The sequence below is a fragment of the Prionailurus bengalensis genome, chromosome A1 (assembly GCF_016509475.1).
Source record: "Prionailurus bengalensis isolate Pbe53 chromosome A1, Fcat_Pben_1.1_paternal_pri, whole genome shotgun sequence".
Classification (NCBI taxonomy): domain Eukaryota; kingdom Metazoa; phylum Chordata; class Mammalia; order Carnivora; family Felidae; genus Prionailurus; species Prionailurus bengalensis.
In genome coordinates, this window is record NC_057343.1 from 164,569,188 (window position 1) to 164,589,708 (window position 20,521).

Genomic DNA, 20,521 nt, shown 5'->3' on the forward strand with positions numbered 1-20,521 from the left:
TTTCCTCACCCAATGATAACTGTAAATGATAACTTCAAAGGAACTGGAGTGCTGTGCATTTGATATTTTATCACAGCTTTTAGATTTTTACTGACAAACCTGAAGAACCATGCGTAGTTGCAAGTCTGTGTTCCTCCATCAATATTAGACTAATGACATGGATTCAAGTTTTAAAATTCTGGTTTTTACTCATTCCTGAAATAATCTTGTGTTTTATTTTCCATGTAAATGTTTCATTGCACAACAGCACATTAAACTATTTGTATTTAGTGTGAGGGCAGGTGAATTTAACAGTAATGAATTAATTTCTTCCCTGTGAGGCAAAATGCCACTGTGGCCTAACAGATTTGGTTGAGTTGTAATTTGCTTTGTTCATTTTACTGAGATTGGCCCTATTACTTGGTAATTATTTTTTGATTGAAGATTTCACCTGGGATAAGCCGCTTTCATGGGAAAGAATTGAAAGCTTTGAGTCATTAAGCCAAGACTATTTGTAAACATGACAGGATCTCTTAGCATCATTTTGGAAAGACTTCATGTCCCCTTGCACCAATTTTTTAATAATATATTCTTTAGTGGAATGCATCATAGCAAAACCGGTTATCATTTTCATTTCCTACTGGTCATAAAAAAGATTTTGTAAATGTTAACTGATCATGCTGTAAATGTAATTAAAACTTAAGCAGTAAGACTCCACGGTCATAACTAATTTCATTAGCAGCGCTTAGAATAGGGTGAGGGAAAAGAACTGAGTGTTTGTTCAACCTTGGGGTTTGGCTTAGAAGAGCAGATTTGTTTCTATTAAGAACGTAGACATGTTTCCGATTCACATAGTTGATGTAAATGGATTTAAAGCCATAGATGTAAATGATAAGGATTAAAATGCTTTGTGAACTTTCCATAGTCATATTTTATATCTCTCATAATGTTTCATAAATAATATTGTCTTCGTGATATCGGATGATCACATCCAAGTTTACTTTTTAGTACAGAAAGGCATGAAATACATCGTGATGAACCATTCCAATGATATTAGTTTGTTAAAATCTTTCTTGTTTGAAACTGATTTGAGGTATTCTTTTTTCACAAGATTATTTTTCTGGAACTTGTTCATTTCTTGTCTAAAATGAACAACTGGAGCTACACACAGTAGCACTGCTAACGAAATAATAATAACAAAACATGGGTGTTTTGCTTGCTAAAGAAATGCATATCTGTTACGTTTCTTGTGTTTTATAGCATATGCTGAAAAAATATACCTTTAATTTCTTGTGCATTATACTTTAATAGGCTTTTAAAGACAACTTCCAAGGGTTTTCCTTGAAGGTAGCTCTTTTCTGATGTAGCTGTTGATCATATTTTTAGAAATCTGATGAACTGTAACTTCCAAATCAACCCGACTCTACTGTGAAAACCATTTACTGAAACATGCCATGCAATCACATGCACATCGTTTTGTTTCCACGAATATGCAAATAGAGGTTATCTGGTGTTATTGGCTCCTGAGATAATAGAACGACATAGGTGGTATATAAAATGAAATGTGAAGCCTATTATTTTTTTCATTGTTCTGGAAAATCATCCTTTTTCCCCTGATGCTTAAACATCTGAGAGCAACCTTCTCTCACTTATTATGATGAATCAGGCGATGGTATTTTTAAGGCACAAAATTTTGTAAATTTTGCAATCTTATCAACCCTCCACCCCTTCTCTCTTCTCTTTTTTCCACAGGTGATTTCTATTCACTACTTTCCAAGCTGCTAGGAGAAAGGGAAGATGTTGTTCATGTGCATAAATATAATCCTACAGAAAAGGCAGAATCAGAGTCAGACCTGGTAGCTGAGATTGCAAATGTAGTCCAAAAGAAGGATCTTGGTCGATCTGATGCCAGAGAGAGTGCAGAGCACGAGGAGAGGGGCAATGCTATTCTTGTCAGAGACAGAATTCACAAATTCCACAGACTAGAGTCTACTTTGAGGCCAGCAGAAAGCAGAGTTTTGTCATTACAGCAGCCCCTACCTGGTGAAGGCACCTGGGAACCCGAACACACAGGAGGTGCGTTTAGGGCTTCTTTTAAAGAACAAACTATGAAATGCTACAATCCACATTAGCAAAATCTGAAGGGAATAAAAATGAATGGGTGAAAATACTTATCGATAAAAAAAAACTCATCAGAAAAAAACGTTACTATGATTTGGGTTATCAGATACCACCTTTGTTTGAGGTTTTATTTTTGTTTTGGTCCAATACTTCATAAATTCAGCTTCTGTTCAGTTGATGAGCCAGAATTACCGGGACCAAAAATATCTAGATCGTGTTCGGAGAGTGGCATGTGAAATTCAGCATAACAAATTCTTACCAAATCAGTATTCTCTATTTTGCTCAATGGAAAGAAACTGAAAATTCAACACCTGATCTGTAAAGTCTCAGTGTATGAAATGCTTATATGCTACCTTCTTTTAAGGTAATTAAGGTCCTCTCAAAGGAATCTTCTATTTCCCAGCATTCTTTTCCAATTGACTTGTAAAATATAACCATTTTTATGATTTTGATTTCTTAAGTTCCATTATCAATTACTATCTTAATTGAAAATTTAGTTTTTTTTTTTTCTTTCCTGAGGGGACCTCCAGCAACTCAGAAACTATCAGATTTATCTTTATTTCTAACCAGGATTCCTCTGGTTATGGCTTCCATAATTAGAGGACAATACCTTATTCCCTTCAGGTTTCTGTACCAGCAAGCTATGGATGCCTCATCTTTGTCTTTAATTGTATTGTGGCCTCTTTCATATTGATTGTGTTTCATGTTACTTGCTAATGTGGAAAGCCAGATAATACAGCATGTGGAGATAATCTCCAAAAAAGTAACAGATATGGGTGCATGGCAGCTGTCCATGCGTGGGCTGGAATGGCTCAGGCTGCCAGCTTGGTGTTTTCAAATACAGCTTTGCAGTAAGCGATAAATTATTCAACACCCAGCTGATTTTTATTTATAATTGAAAAAAAGTTAGCATGTGGTGCCTTTTGCTCACACAGAAGTTTCAAGCACTGTCCATTGGGTCTGGTCTAATACTTTCTATGGGGGGTACTGGGACCCAGTTTTTTACATCTTCATACTTAAACAGAGTCAGCCCTGCTCTAACTCCTAAATTTATCTAATGAAACTATTTCTCAAGAGGGTTTCCTAGACTCCACTGCATTAGAATCACCTCACCTAAGGTGCTTATGAAAAATCTAGACTCCTGAATACTACCTAAGAACAACTGAATTGACATTTCCAAGGGTGGTGCCTAGAAAATCTGCAGTTTATCACGTCCCTATCCATTTCATAGACAGACTTGAGTGTCTTTCTGAACCTCTATATTAAGGACAGCAAATGGTAACCCATACAACATGAAAATATAAAAGGCAGAAGGGCTTCTTTGGCAAGAGTACAATTCTATTCAAGTGCGAAATGTTAGAGTTGCAATATATTTTATCCCATGACTTCTCTTTGTTACCTTGGATTTGAAATAATATTGTGGTTCTTATAATTTACCTATAGGTATCATAAGTATGCATGTAAAAATCATAGTTTGACTTAAGGCATTGTATTCCTAAAACCTAGTTAGCTTTTCTAAGAAAGAAATATTTAAAATACCCCAAATACATTTACTTGCCAGATCTCATACCTTATAGGGTGGTCAAAATGGCAGTGTCCGGGAGTGAAATGTTGCTGCAGGATCTGGGTCAGGAAATTTCCTTTCATTTAAAATATGTGGGTAAACGTCACTGAATTAAATAAGATGATGAGTCATAGAAACATACAGCACAAATCCTCATTATAGAAAGAAAATGTGCCTGTGTTTCCTTTCTGCAATGATTTATTTTAGTGTTATTTCACTACTCTGATTCAAAAACCTTTTAAACGTTAAATGTAAAATAGCAAAATTCATATTTAGGTAAGCTATTTCTGAAAGTCTTTTTCTTTTCGCCCTTCTGTCACTGTTTACAGCACAATATAAAACCTAACCTTAATTGAAAATGTTTCATTCCTTTGTGTAAGCCAGAGAATGCCCTATCCTCAGGAAACTTCCATTTGCAAAAAAAGAAAGTAGGCATTATTAGCATGTAACACCCTGATAAAATACATTAGTAGTCTAATTCATGTATATTTCCCAGGGTATGAGCAAGGGGGATAAATTTGATGGATAATCTCCCATTGTTGTTTTCATAGCCTTTTCTTTACTTCAGACAAAGCTGAGAAGGGGACCCTATAATAGTCTGGAGGAACTAACTGTCTCCCTAAATGCCTAATTTGCTGTAAGGAATTATATTACCTTCAAAGAAGAAGGTAGTTTTTCATATGAGATTATTACTCAAACAAAAATGCGAGGCTATGGTGTTGCTTAATGTTATAGCTCCTACTCATTTCAGATGCCTTTGAGACCTATTTTAATTTTTAAATGAAGAAACTGAAGCCTAGAGAAGTTAACCCATTTCAGTGAGGTCACAGAGTCTGAATTTAAAACTTGGACTTTATAACTGAATTTAAAACTAGAATGCACACTTCCTAGTTCTTTACACTTCATTACAGTCTTGCTCAAAACACTGAGCTAACTTGTTCGCCCAGTTCAGATATGCCTCCCTGGAGCTCTGGGCCATCACTGCTGACAAGCTGGAGGCTTCCACTCAGGACTCTGTTCTAATGTCCACAGTTCATGGCACTAGCACAATCTAATACAGGAGCATTTTATGCCACAGCACTTTGGATTTCATTGCCTGGACCATACTTTGGAACTACAATACAGTAATGTATCCCATCCAGCTGATTTGAGAGGTCACAGGTGAAATTATTGGATCGGCTCAAAAATCTGGATGTGACTATGTGTGGTAGGCCCAGAACTACCTCATGGTTTCAAAAACACCATTTTGTGGACTTTTAGATTTGTCTGAATTCCGCTTAGTTCCATACCTTGGCAGCTGCCTTTAAACATGAATCCCCACCTCATAATGGGATGAGCATCATTGGACACAGCTGCATGAAGAGCACAACCAGAATGACATTTTCCATCTTTGCTATGAAGCCTTTAGCATTCCCAAGAACAAGATGGTTAAGTATTGTGTCTTCAGCCTGTCTCTAAGAGCACAAATATCCACAAATAGCACCTCTTTCTAAGTCTTGTCTTCATGACCTGCGGTGAGTCTGTTCTGAAAATTCTTGTCCCAACAGTTGTGAGAACAACATTAGAAACAGGGAAATTTCCCGGACAGGTGCAGCTAGACTAGCACAGAGGTTTTGCAACTATTGTTGGAAAGGACGTGCCTCACATAGGAAGCTATAGCTGCAGTCTCCACACAACGTACACACATGCATGCAGACAACACACACATGCGTGCACTGTGCGCACATGATTCAGCTCACCCCAGAACAGTTCTGCATTTGGCCAAAATAAAATCTGAAAACTATTCCACGCAGGTTGTATGCTGTGGATCACTTCAGACTCTGGAGCCTGACTTCCTGGCTTTGAATCCTAACTACACCACTTATTATGTGGTCCGTAGGAAAAATTAGAAAAGAAATTCTCTGGGCTTTAGTTTTCTCATCTGTAAAAATGAGGATGATAACAGTACAGTTCTCATAGGGTTTTAGTGAGGGTCAAATAATACTTCCATGTATGCCAGGTAATGCATGGAAAGGGCTTTGAACAGTTTCTGGCACACACAAAGTATTAAATAAATGTTGTAATACATTAACAATACATATGATTATAATTGCCACCGTTAACATCATGTCAGATTAGGATTTCAAAATTTTAAACACCAAAGCAATAGGAGTAAATGTTAATTACTATAACTTAAGCAGTACCCATGAGAGAATTTTCTTGGAAAGTGTAGGAAAGCTGTAAAATTTGGCACTCTAATTTGATAAATTCAGAAAATGACTTGGCAGTGTTCTGTCGTAATGGCAGTGTGTGGCTCTCAAATCTCTGATCACTTACATTGACCTGCCTTGACGTTTTCCTGTGATACATGATGTACAGTGTGGAAATATTCGACTAGGTAAACTGAGAAGCAAATACACTCTTTTTTAAACCTAACGTCATTTGTTTTTTTACCGTTAATTTGATATTTATATTGAGACAATATTCGTAGGATGGGAACAAAATCCTAGTCTTTATTCTAGTGGCCTTCTGGAAACCACACTCACTGAAAAATAAATCTAAAACTATATTCTCAGTGGCAGATTTGATTGGAATGCTATTTGCTAGCATATGGAAGCCTGGCTCAGCATATACCTGTGAACAGAAAATAATATCTGCATGTGTGTGATGCTTATCAAAGTATTCACAGACTCTTAATCAACTCAGAGTCTATATTTCAGTCATATGCTTACCTCTAGGTTCACATCTTATAGAATTACCAGGTAAAATAAGGCATTCAGTTGGCTTAAATTTCATCCCTGGAGGGAAGGAGACTAATAAAGACAAACATATACATAGCCCTCACTGTGAGCCGGGCTAAGTGTTTTAGGTGCATTAACCTATTTAATCCCCATAACAACCCTATTTATAAACCCTTTTAGAGAGGAAGAAACAGGCACAGAAAGGTTAAGTCATGTGCCTAAAGTGCCATAGCTGAAGGAACCAAGATTTGCTCAAGTCTTGGTTTTAATCACTTTGTTATTCTGCCTCACAATAATATAAAATGATAGATAGAGAGATAGACAGATAGATAGATAGATGAGAGAGAGAGAGAGAGAGAGAGAGAGAGATAGGAAGGCAGGCATGCAGGAGGGAAGCATGATGACAGGTTTTTTTTCCAATCATCCCGTCATCTCATCTACACTTGTAGTAAATCTTGGTGTAGATTACTTTTGATCATACTTTCTCAGTCAGCATCCAAACATTTTGACCAAGTCGAAGATCTCATTTGCAATTAAATTTTAAAAAGAAAAGAAATTCTGTTAATGCTTTTGGCCCCTATGTCTAAATTCTCTTCCTCACTTCATCCTCATTAAATGAAACACTGTAATTTAATCCTTGTTTTCTTTCTGACTTGGTTATAAACATTTCTCATCTGTTTTCAGTTAATTATTGCTATGGCTGGCACTTCTGATGAGTAACAGTCTCTGCCCATGATAAGTCACCTTTCCTCACTAGATGAGAATTCCCAAGTGTAGAAAAAGCAGCCATTACATTTTGTTCTTGTTGAAGTCATCTAGTGATTTCACTAAAACTAATCTTTTAATTACGTAACACTGAAGTCACAGCTCTGGGTTTAAAATTAGATTTTTTCTTTACTTAATTCTGTCATTTCTTCTGTAACACAGATAAATGAATGCCCTTTTAAATGCATATTAATAATTTCATATGAAAGTAGCATTGATCACTACATTAATCTCTTTCTTGGAAAGGTATAATTCATTAATTCTTAGTGATTTATTGATATAATTTTAATAGTAATGTTTATTTTTTTCTGAAGGTCGTTAACTTTTTTTCTAAATATATAGAATATGAGGCTGCACATTGACCTTTATAATGAGTGCAAGAATTCCTCCGAAATAATCCTATTATTTGACATCTGAATTTAGAGCAGCTGACAGAGTTGGGAATGGCTTGCCAAATGTCATGCGTAAGAAATTTGTATTAATTTTCAAATTAAAACTGAAAGGCTACATTAGTCATATACTGAATCGCCTCTTAATGAAAGCTAAGAAAAATCTGAATTCTTAATTTTTAACTTCTCCATGATTGAAAAAGTTAGGTTTAAGTTAGAACCCAAATATATTTTATCATGTAATTTCTTTAATAAGGATTTGAAATAGTTCTTAATTGGGGTTTAGAAAATAATCAATCTTGACATTGACAACTAAAGTCTGGCCCAAGCCCATAGTTCCTTTCCTGTGAAGTGAGAAAACGACCTGGGATGACCCAGTACTGTTCTGACATTCTATGACTCTCATGTAGTGACAGGCAGGGATTGGAGAAACATGTTATTGACTCCATCCATATACCTAGACCACTAGTCCTAAAAGACTGCTTTGAATCTTGATCATCTAATCTTAAAGGGAACAGCTTTTAACCACCTAATAATGAAAAAGATGGTGACACTGGAAGCAAAAACATCAATTAACTGAGGTAATGTTCACAGAGGAGACATGAACTCAGTTTTTCTGTAACTATTTTATAATCTCTAGTTAACCTGGAGACCTAGATCCTAAGAATGTTGAGGTCTTGGGTTGGTAATCTTAAAAGTGTGTGATGGTATTTTTAAATGAAATTTTAAATAGTATAACCTCTCTAAAATTTTTGCCATGCACAAAGTAGTTCTCCTTTGCATTGACTCAGTACTCACAGTGTATATATTTCTTCTTACATATTTCCTTACATATTACCTTTACTGTTTTGAAAATTCACCAAACCTATACATTTTAATAATATGTTCTATTTACACTATTTTTCCTTCTTGAAAATTTCCAACCAAACGGACTCTCTTGTGTGACAAAATAAGCTGTTAACAACCTATCAGTCAATGCTTTTAGCAGACTTTTGAGTGCTTACCAATCTAAGGTCATTGGTAATTGGGGTCATTCATAGCCAGTTTAAAGTTGATTGTGCAGTATTTCCAATAGTTAATGAAACTCACACGTGTCCCGGTTTGTTTATTTTGGACGCTGCATCTATTTTTTATCAGAATTAGTATCTCTGGACCTTCATGAGCACCTAGCTTCCAGTACCTGCTGGATGAACCACTGAATAGAAATGTTCTAGGAAACATATGTTTACTTTCTTTAATAAAAATGACTAGCCAATTAGCATTTTTATTGAGTCTCAACGTCTTCAGCAGTGTGGGGAGTAAAAAGAGGCAGTACAAGTGAAATATAAGATTATAAGGGTGCTCAAGTGCTGGTTGACAACATAAATAAGTAGACTGGACCACAGCATTCTGTTTAGTGTATTTATTAGGCCATAACAGGCAGCCAGGTGCTGTTAAGACTTTACAACAAATAGTGAATACGACACGATCCCTGCCCTCAAGAAGTTCCATCTGGGTGCAGTAGTTCTGGGCACTGAGAATCTGATGAAAAGCAGCTAAATATCTGTGTTATCGTGAGGTTCAAGGTTGCCTTGAAGACCATCCGGACTCTTCAGGCGCTGATGAATGAGCATCGAACAATGACCACCAAATGGACAAGCTGTAACGGAGATGGCAGTGAATGACATACAACCTGAGAACTTTAAAATAATTGAAAACATTTTCTTGGGGGGATGATTTATCCATCTGTTGATCTATCTAGACATCTCTAATTGTCATGCTTATACCACTGCTTCCAGATTTCACTTTCAAAAACACAGTTTTAATCATGCTACCCCATGCTTAGAAACCTTCAGTGGCTACCAGTCGCCTGTAGCAGCAATTTGCATCCTTTTTTCCTATTATGACAAACGTGATAGATGATGAATGTTATTCATCTGAGCAGCCCCATTCACATCCACTGCTGTGCCCAGAATTGTTTGCAAATGTAAGCGTGCCAGCTGTAACTCTGTCCCCCTTCTCTTCAACTCAAGAAGGCGTATCAAAACGCGTGAGTGAGAATGACATTCTCGTGGGCCCTAATATATTTCAAAAGTAAATTATTCCAAACTCTGTGCTTTACTGATACTAATAATATACTTGCAGCATGCCTCAAAATTAATCTTCGTATAGATCAAGACACCACAGCTCAGACTGACATTCATTCGTTGTTAAATCCATACTCTGCCATATGGTATACAATATATTTTCCAGTCTAAACTAGATCTCCAGGTCTGTTAATCCCTCCTTTCGCTCCCCTAGCCCCACCTGGACACAGAGAGGTATCCTTTCCAGATTATTTAAAGATCTTGAAAAACATTCTGCAATTGTAAACATCCTCGCTTTTGATCTTTCTGACCAAAATATTCTCTGCTCGCTTCTGCACTCACTGAACTCCTCACTTACCTTTAAGTGCATACACAAGTGTTTATTTCTCTGGGAAATCTCCCAGGTCTAACCTTAACCCTACCCTCTCCCAGCCAAGCCCCAGGAAGGATTATGGACCCTCTCCTGTGTTCCATCACTACAGTGTGTCATAAGTATTTGGTTTCTGTTTTTCTCATTTTATTCTACAAGGTCTTCAAGGCCAAAAGCCATGTTTTATTCCCAGAATCTAGCAATGCCTTACATAGACAATACACTTAGCGAATACTTGAAGATGCTTCTGCAGAAGTTGTAGGCAGAACTGACCTAGGCATTCAGTTGCGCTGTTTTCTTAATTTTTATTAAAGAAAAAAATTAAATGTGCAGAGGTAAAAAGACTTTGAATGAAGCAGTACTATTTCCTTAAGTACAGTTGAGAAAATTACTTTAAAAGTGTTTATTCTCACACCAGCATGCTCTCAAGCTTTCATAAGCTGATCCTACAAGCCCTGTGCTTTCCTTTCTTCCTCCAGTCTTTAATGCCTGTCTCTAGGGATTTCACTGCATGTTGCCACATCCTCCAGAGGATGGGAAGGAGAAACGAGACTCGAATTGCTGCATTTCTACCTCTCGGCATCTCTGTTGAAGTATTCGAGAGGGAAAGAAATATGGAACTGATACAGTTGATTTCACAGTATCTTCCTAACTTTATATCCTCAGTCAGTACAGCTACTTCATACATCATACCTCTTTATTCATAAGCATGTTTATAAAAGGGCCTAACACAAATAAATGCAGGTATTCTCTAAGTATAAAGGTACTCTGATTAGAAATCAGAATAACTTGAGAGTCACAGTTTGTTATGTTTCCCTTCTCTTGTGTCAGGAAACAGTGAAATACAAGCCATGAAAGAGAGTGTCCCTCCATTCCCATTGCTATAGGAACCCTCACATTCAGAGAAATGAGATTGGTATCTTATATAGATTCCTTGTATGATATAATTAGCGATGGTTTATTATAGGGTCTTGTGTCTATTGAACATCTAGAATTTACACAGGAGTCAGATCACACACACACACACACACACACACAGGCTTACTGCCCATGCTTGCTATTGATTCACACGTAAAAGCTCTGTATTAAGATGATGCCATCCATGTGGTCTTATTTCCCAAACATACTATTTTTAAATAAGAATCATGTCAAGAAGAAAGTAGTCTCAGATTTGCTCTATAAGGACTTCCGGGTAAGCTGTTTTCATAGGCATGTTATCAAGAGGAAAAGAGGGCATACGGTCCCCAAACAAATTCACAGTCACTTCATTTCATAGCTCAGGAAGCTACTCGGCATGTGCATGTGGTTTATTTATTTAGAGCACGGCTTGACTTTTTGTTTTCTTTGCGTCTAGTGACATTACTGCATGAGTTTCTTATAACCATTGTGCATCTTCATGAGGTTATACAGCTTTCCTTTTTACACCAAATGTCTGTATTTATCTTACAGATTTCCATGTCGAAGAATCACTGGATTGGCCTGGAGTATACCTGTTACCAGGCCAGGTCTCTGGGGTGGCTCTGGACCCTAAGAATAACCTGGTGATTTTCCACAGAGGGGACCATGTCTGGGATGGAAAGTAAGTAATATTTTTCCTTCAGGGTGTAAATGAAAATAAATATAGCATGCATCACTTTTTGTTAAACTAGGGTAATAGTAAGAGAACTACCAAGGTTCTTTGTGAACTTGATTTTTGTGAGCAAACCATATTTATCCTTTTAATGCATGACTCTGATAAGTAATGGAGAGGAAGTCTTGGGCATTTTAAAACAATTAACGTAGTTTCACAAACTAGTTGATGGAAAGAAGACAATGACAATCTGATTCTGCCTACTTACCATTTTCTTCCGTTGTCCTTGAAGCCACCTTCATATTCTTTTTTTTTTTTTTTTACCTTCACATTCTTAAGGAGGATAATATTAAAAGACAGTTAAGAGAGTACATTTGCTGAGGCGTCTCAAGACTTCAAAGAAAGTGCATCCTGAGAAATGATCAACTAAGAAAAGTTACTAGTTGACTACAAGAAAACACTTTGTTATTTCCGTGTGCATGCTGCATAAAGAACCACTTTAAGACCGTTGGACTCTCCTTTTCCATCAGACTGCTGCACAGCAGTGAAAACATTTAACCTTCTGGAGATTATGGTTGAACCAGTTTAGCCACCACATGTATAGAAATAGTAGCTTGACCTTTATATTTTCATACAGATTAACTTTATCACTCAAATTTTCTCTTTTTATGAGCATCAAAGTCTTAAGAATAACACGAGGACTAATTCCCCTGCTTTTCCTTTGGGTTTCTCTTTCCAACCTTTTATTCTACCTTCCACTATCTACTTAGAAGGATTTTGACTAAAAATGTCTAACATTTATCGTTTACTGTGGGTCTGTCACTGTTTTAAATGTTTACCTAAATCACCTTACAACAGCTGGGCACTGTTATTATCACCATCATTCACATTTTCCAGATGAAACCAAGAGGAGGTAGGTGTTTTGCCCCACGTCTCTGAGTTAGAAAACGGCAAAACCGAGCTTCACTTCCTTTTCATCTGACTCCAGGGTTGGCCCAGTTGCCCACTTTGCAATATTGGGTTGTATAGGATTGTGAGCACATTCACATGATGACATTTTTAAAAGGTTGGTCTCAAATCTAGCAGGTTATCTTAACTCTCCTGAGTAATGAATATCCATTTATTCATTTATTTTATCACAAATGTGCATATGAAGGTGAATCTTAAACTAACAATTAACTGTAATGAATCTTCTCCTTTCAAGTGTATAGCTGTAGGGTCTCATTTGGAAAACGGAGAGCCTACATAAATAGTTCAGTTGTTTTTTTCCCTCTAATTTCAGAGATATTGATTACACTTATGCTGGTGCTAACTCCGCTCTGTCACACAAACGTGTATGTATTTTTCTTTGTGCAGGTAAAGATGGCGCTCATTCAGCATTTCACAATACATTGGTAGTTTGGTTATTGTTTAATTGTCCTCTCCAGTTGTCACACTTGAAAATGGAATCTGAGAAAGGAATCACTTCAGAGTTCAAAGCAATCGAACTCAATATTCGTATTCATACATCTCTGTTACATCGTCTCAGTCATTATTGAACATCTAATGGTATTTTAACAAGTGCTTTTAAAAGCAAACTATTACTATTCATTGTAGCATATTCTTCGTTTTAATGAATATTGCTACATTTTCTGCATGGATTTCTAGCCACATTTTACCAGAGGAGAAAATTACAGCATCATTTTCTCCCATTGATACTGTTTCAGCTGGCTAAAGCTAAATTGGATAAAGTCCAAGTCTCCATTTGAATGTGATACTCATTCCAAGTCAACAGCAGAGGCTGGAACAGTTTCACAGGAGAAGGGATCAGTAAAGGCCAGCTTGGGGTGGGAGACGATGACACAACACTGAAATAAGAGCCACATAAGAACAGTTTCTGTGACTTATATGTTAGTCCTCACTCAAGAACTGCTTTTTCCTGGCATCTAGCTTTCATCTAGATAACCAGTATCATGTGCAAATAGAGTCCAGCTTCAGTGCCAAAGCCCTGGTGTGTTTATCCCGATAAATGGCACCAACAAAAGGGTGTTGTTAAAAATGCAAGACTTCTTCAGAGCAGATGTGCTGGTTTAACTTATTAAATCTCTATTTCTTCTTTCTTATTCATCTTTATCTTTCAGGTGTAAGAATTTTGTTAGCTGTCTTTCCTTGTGTCTCTCTTGTAGTGTCCATTGGCCTCTAGCAGCCTTTTCAGTCATGGTTGCAAGGAAATTCTCTTCTGGAACGTACTTCTTTGCTTTTAACCACTGTCTGCTTTATTATTCATGAAGAGAATTAGAAGTGGATTACTCTTTATTTTTTTAGAAAAATAGATTTGGATTTGTAGGCTCCGTTCTTTGAACAGTCATGCATAGCGATCCTTCATATATAAGCTGCATTATATAAAATAGGCAAAGTACATAGTTTTTGTTCTCCCTCATTAAATATCCAAGGATTGTAAAAAGAAAAAGACAGCACCTTCCTGAAAAATTTATGATGTACTGGTGAGAGACAATGGACATTAAACATTGGGAAGAAATTGCATTCTTATTGCTACCACTGTTTGAATAGAGTAGTGAGAAATCCTGTATTAATCTTCCTTGGAATTTTTCTCATCCTGATAGTTCTCATGTTCACAAAATTGTAGTTTCCTTAAGGTCAGGACTTGCTCTAAAACTAAGCACTCTGTGTCCCCTAATTTTTAGGATGTGATCATTCTTTAACTATTAGGCATGCTTCATATTAATAATCCGTACTTAATACTTAGTACCCAAAGCTCTTTGATATCATCATATCAACTTTTTTATAAGTAGTATTACTCTTTGGGGCGCCTGGGTGGCGCAGTCGGTTAAGCGTCCGACTTCAGCCAGGTCATGATCTCGCGGTCTGTGAGTTCGAGCCCCGCGTCGGGCTCTGGGCTGATGGCTCAGAGCCTGGAGCCTGTTTCCGATTCTGTGTCTCCCTCTCTCTCTGCCCCTCCCCCGTTCATGCTCTGTCTCTCTCTGTCCCAAAAATAAATAAACGTTGAAAAAAAATAAATAAGTAGTATTACTCTTCATTTCTACCTGATTTCCCTGATCACCCCTTACTCTTCTATTTAACCATGCTAAATAAGCATGGCAACCAAACTGAAATAATAATAATAATCATAATAATAATAATTAATAATAAACCACTTGACCTCCTGAAAGGTGGTCATCACTCCCTTTCAGTATTTGATTTCCATTTTCTTTCCTGTCCATCTCTTACTACAATATGGCTACTTTAAGAAGCTTCTTCTAGCTGCAATAAGAAATGCCTATTATCAGAAGGATGTAATGAAACGTTTAAGAGCCTGCGGTCTGTCCTGGTGTTAGGGAGGCATCACAGCTAGAGCTCTTTCAAGTTTAAATGCGTCCCAGCAGGAGGTGGGTAGCTCCTGCCTCAGTAACAGCTGTTCCTGGGTCTCAGTCTTAAAATCCAGACTCCTGTCAAATCTTGCTTCCTGGCCTTTCTTTTATTTATCTCAGCTATGGTTCTGGTTCCACTGTGCAAGACTCACATCACATACCCACTTAACTAAACCATGGGTTTTACCCCTTATTTTTAGGTGTTAAAAAGTTGTTTCCTTTGTACAATTAGTAAGTTTTCCACATGGAGTGGAAAGGAAAGTTGGAAGTTGTATCACTTGGAATTCTTTCAGTAAGAGAGAAAAACAACTCACACTACCTTAGGAAAAGAAGAAATAGATTAGATTGTATAAGTGAAAACTTCAAGGGTATGGTAATCCAGATGACATCACTAGGATCCATTTTTTAACAAATTTTCTCCTGGTTAGCTCCATTCCTGCACCCTGATTGATCTCTGTCCCTGCTTTCAGCTTCAGAATCACATTATCACACTAGTCTCACAGACGTAGTCTGTGTCCTGGACAGGTCAACAGAAAATCCTTAAATTGAGTCTGTTAGCATATTTTTTGGTCTGACTTAGGTCATGTCTCCTCTATCTCCAAACCAGTCATTGTGGCAAAAAAATAAAATCCACTCTTTGGCTTAGCTTGAGTTTTTTTCTTCTGTCTCTGGAATGTAGGAATAGAGTTGACATCAGAAGCAAATACACCGACAGCGGGCTTAGAATGTTGGGTCACCTAAAGAAACATTGAAGTTTCATTAGCTCAATGTGGGGCAGCAGACATTGGGCACCCAGAAGAGCAACTGTGCACCAGAGAGCTCACCTCCAATCTCCCGCCTAATGTACACACACCTCTTAGAAGATCTTCCACAGTCATCCAGTGCTTGAACTCTCAGTACCAAGAAATTCCCTATGATATGAGCCATACTTTCCAATTATGAGACTCATCTAGCTGTTATAAAGTTCTTCACTACATTAAACTCAAATCCGAGTCTCCTAACTCCACCTGCATGACAACCTAACGCAGGGTGAACTTACTCCCATTTATCCATGGCAATTACTTACACATTTGAAGAAAGTCTTCTCTTCTCTGGAATAAGTATCCCCAGGCCATCAACCAGTCTGTATGCTGACATGATACTGTCATCTGAAGGTAGTTTGATTTCTCATCCTTTTAAAGTGTTTTGTGGAGAAGTGGCCACAATACCTCATGTATTATCTGCTCAGCAGTGCAATTACTATCCTTAATGTGTATTCTATATATCTCTCAGTGTAAAAAGTTTGTATTCACTCTTATTCAGCATTCATATCATCTTGTTGTGTGTTGAATCTGCTAAAATCTTTAAATACATTTCCTAAAACTTTTACTGGAAATTTATACTTATGTGGTGTTTTTATTTTTTAGCATATATTTATTTTTGAGAGACAGAGAGAGACATAGCATGAGCAGGGGAGGGGCAAAGAGAGAGGGAGACACAGAATCTGAAGCAGGCTCCAGGCTCTGAACTGTCAGCACAGAGCCTGACGCGGGGCTTGAACTCACGGACTGTGAGATCATGACCTGATCTGAAGTCGGACGCTCAACTGACTGAGCCACCCAGGCACCACTTATGTGGTGTTTTAAAAATACTGAATTCAGGACTTTATTCCAATTATATTTCCCTTCATTAGATTTAACAATTTATAGATATTATTTAACCAGAGAATGAGCTGTCCCTCCCAGCTTTGTATCAAGTCTATTGATGTACATGCCTTTCATATCTTCATAAATGTTGTTTATAAAATTTGAATAGTTCAGTGGTTGGCTTAGCAAAATTTTGTTCTTAGATATGTGGTCTTCTGGGATTATTCTCCTATTTGCCCCCCAAATAGCTCACAAAACATGTCTTCATCAGTGCTTTATGGAATGTTGCCAAGATCTATTGTTTCAGAAATCTCTCTGCATCCTTTCAGAAAAATCGGTTCAAGATTTGTCTCACTGGTTTTCTGAAGTCTCAGTTAAGATATCTGCTTCATTTAAGAATTAAGTAAACCTGTAAAACAGAACTCAAAGTGACTGAATGGTACCTTAGTACCTTCATATCTGAGAGAAAATCATGAGGGGTTCTACAGAAAGAATGTTTCCATATTCTAGCATTCTCTCTCACATTGTCATTTGCCACTCAAACCATTTTCTTCCAGATTTATGTTACTTTCTCTAGTTCTTCGTTATGTGACTATTCTTCTATCGCTTTTGCATACACACATTCAATTTGATAACTGGCAGGGAGATTCTCCAGTCCAGTGAGGTCAGTCCTACTAAGAGAAGACTATATGTATAAATATGCAAATATGCAACACATATAATATTAATATATATTAATATATTAATATATTAATATTATATATTAATTTATTATTACATATTATTATATATATTAATTAATATTAATATATTAATTAATATATATATTAAGACAGCTAACCTAAGTTCGAACCTTGGTTACCATTTTCTAGCTCTGAGACCTGCATGAAGATGTTTGCACTCCTTTTACCTGCAGTTCCCTAGTCCAAAAAAATGAGGACTTTAATAAGTGCCTCGTTCTATTGAGTAACAAAAAGCACTTTGTTCAGTGACTTCTACTCAGTGGCTTTAGTGACCCAGCAGAGCTGGTGCTATAATACCTAGCTCTTTGTTCTTTTCATCCCTGTTTGTGATGTCTCCAATGCTAGGTCCATTGGGGCACTAAAGAGTCATACTGGTTTCTTTGTCTACCTAATTTCCTCCTCACAGAGATTTTTTGCATTGTGTATATATTCAGAAGTGAGTGTTTTTAACATATTATTTAAGTATATTCCACTTAAAGACTCTGGCCTTTATATGGTATATCTTTGCTTTCCTAATATTGAGGGTATCTTTCCACTTATTTTCTCACTTGAAAACTTACAGTTCTAACAGATGGTTAGAGGAGGTGGTGGCGGCGGGGGGGGGGGGGGGTGGGCGGGGAGATAGGTGAACTAGGTGTAAGGAATTAAGAGTACACTTAAAATGAGCACTGAGTAATATATGGAAGTGCTGAATCACTGTATTGTACACCTGAAATGAATATAACACTATGTATTAACTCCACTGGAATTAAAATTAAAACATAAAAGGAAAGAAAGAGAAAACCTATGGTTCTCTCTCCAGCTTCTTAATTTATATAATTGCAACCTTATATTATACTTCTCTCTTCAGTTGCTATTATTTATTTTGCATTCCCTTAATTTTGATTGATGGCACAGAAGCTTATTTTCTTCTTACTGGAGTTTATTTTTTGTGTGAATATAGCAGAGCATTTCTTCTCAGCCTTATCTAAACTATTTGATTGGCTGCTAATGTGCAAAACTATTAATGGGGGATTCAAACTGCTAAAATAAAGAAGTGATGAATTCCCGCCCATGAACCACAGTTCAGTCTTTTTGACTGAGTGCGTTTTCAGAGAAGCAAACAAAAGTCAGCAGTGCTCCAGGCACTGTGTGAAATTTGCAGGGTATTATTATATCCTGTAAAAAGTTAAATGTGGTTGAAATAAAGACTTCTCTGCAGCATATAATGTGGGGTAGCTGCTTTAGAACACTAAATAAGCAGTTTGCTATAGCAACAGTATATCCAGTTCTGTAATCTGACATCCATTTGTGAACTGTTCAAGGGTTACCGTTCTTTGAATTACAGGAATTTATAAACTACTTTATTTGGCAGATTTGGTGTGCATGTGTATGTTTGTGACTTTCCCATTTAAGAAAAATTTCAACTTCTTCTGTCCCTTGCCCTGTGTGACTACGAACTGTTAGTGGCACAAAGCTCCACTATCCCAAATGAAAGGATCCCGACTGGCCAGCCAATCAGCTCAGTGACTGTCTCTTGATGTGCAGCTATAGGTATGCTGAGGTCTGTTATGCTCCAGCTTTATCGGGATATACAGTAGGCATTGTTGCCACTATACAGTGCCACTATTATTAAGTATCAGTAGTGGGTCAGAACACTACGTATCAAGTGTATAGCACTTGGTAAGAACTATGAGGACCTGGTAACTTTCCATGTTACTAACTCACAAGTGGGGGCAAAGTAGATAAATAATACACTAGTATGTTCCATGCCCAATCCAATAAACTGCAAGAATACATGAAAAATTTAGAAAATACAAAAGGGAAAAGGAAATCTAAATACAATCAGTAGATTTTTAGCAATATCCATAAATATCCTAGTTATGATGCTGTATTATAGTTGTGCGAAATGCTACTTTTGAAGAGAGAAGTACATATGAATCCACAGTTCAATTCAAAATTTCTTTTCAAAAAAGAGGAAACAGATTTTAACTCCTTACAGTCAGGGAAAGCATAATTCTCACATTATTTAGACTGCTATGGTGCTGTCATAAAGCACTGGAATGTTTCTAGATAATGAAGAATATGCCTTAAAACAGATCATAAATGAAGATACTATTCTATTGTACATGAATGTGAACCTTAGAGCATACTCTGAGTCTCAGACATGCTGACCTTATGCTATCCAATATTATAGACATGTTGGAAGAAAAAGAAAACAACACTGATGGTTGAATCCAATGCCATTGTTTACTAGAAGAATAGTTATGATGTATTTAGTATAGAAATTCTTATTGAAAATAGAGTTTCAGATACACAATAACTCTTTGGTGTTTCATTAAAGAATTACATCATGTTTGCCCTTTACCGGTCTCTTAATAACACCTTGTACATTCTTACATTGGTTCTAATAAAATTTCACATTTCAATTTAAATTTTTTTTTTCAACGTTTATTTATTTTTGGGACAGAGAGAGACAGAGCACGAACGGGGGAGGGGCAGAGAGAGAGGGAGACACAGAATCGGAAACAGGCTCCAGGCTCTGAGCCATCAGCCCAGAGCCCGACGCGGGGCTCGAACTCACGGACCGCGAGATCGTGACCTGGCTGAAGTCGGACGCTTAACCGACTGCGCCACCCAGGCGCCCCTCACATTTCAATTTAATGAAGATCCCATGAGTATCTTATAAAATCTACTTTGTTAGTGATGTTACTTCTATTTCATAAACTCAGGTTTTTTTTTTCTAGGTACTGCTGTGTGGTTTTAACTACACGTAATAGCATGTGTAAACAGTATTACTTAAGTTTTAGGTTGACAAAGTTGAATCAATATTTTGTTTTTAATTGAATGCAATATTAATAAGAACTACTTCAGGGACTTAGTGTTATCTTTCATGGAAAATATCCCCAAAGACTCTAACAGTCAAGAAGCTCAAATAATCGTGTGATGAATTTTTTAATGGCAAGAGAATGTAATTTTGAAATTTTTATTCTTCTACTGGGACTCTACATAAGTTCCACAAAAAATGTCAACCAATCAAATATCAACCTAATCAATAGGTCTGTGACAGATCTGAGCACTCTTTTGCCTTTCCAAACTGCAAATGTATCTCCATTAATAGTTAATATTATTCAGATTCTTCTTTTGCTTATACAGTTGAACTACAACATATTAGTTTTTTCACAGCTTTGTCTGATTCTATAAAGGAAATTCTGTTACAGCTTTGACTGTATCACATAGTTTCTGTTACAGAAATATTTGT

General features: G+C 36.9%; 2 protein-coding genes across 42 annotated transcripts in view; one reads left to right on the top strand and one right to left on the bottom strand.

Annotated features, from left to right (window-relative positions):
- The window catches only part of PAM (peptidylglycine alpha-amidating monooxygenase), a 286,547-nt gene that overhangs the window by 231,004 nt on the left and 35,022 nt on the right, over nt 1-20,521 (top strand). For 28 of the 40 annotated variants that reach the window (XM_043594861.1, XM_043594730.1, XM_043594826.1 and 25 more), the window contains exons 15-16: nt 1,732-2,055; nt 11,424-11,553. In XM_043594861.1, the coding sequence (XP_043450796.1) occupies nt 1,732-2,055; nt 11,424-11,553 (454 nt within the window). The remainder of the gene's footprint in view (nt 1-1,731; nt 2,056-11,423; nt 11,554-20,521) is intronic. The other 12 variants (XM_043594972.1, XM_043594933.1, XM_043594877.1 and 9 more) reach the window with 1 other exon arrangement.
- The window catches only part of GIN1 (gypsy retrotransposon integrase 1), a 79,386-nt gene continuing 67,790 nt past the window's right edge, over nt 8,926-20,521 (bottom strand). For both annotated transcript variants that reach the window (XM_043595009.1, XM_043595004.1), the window contains one exon: nt 8,926-9,177. The gene's annotated coding sequence lies outside the window, so the exon portion shown is untranslated. The remainder of the gene's footprint in view (nt 9,178-20,521) is intronic.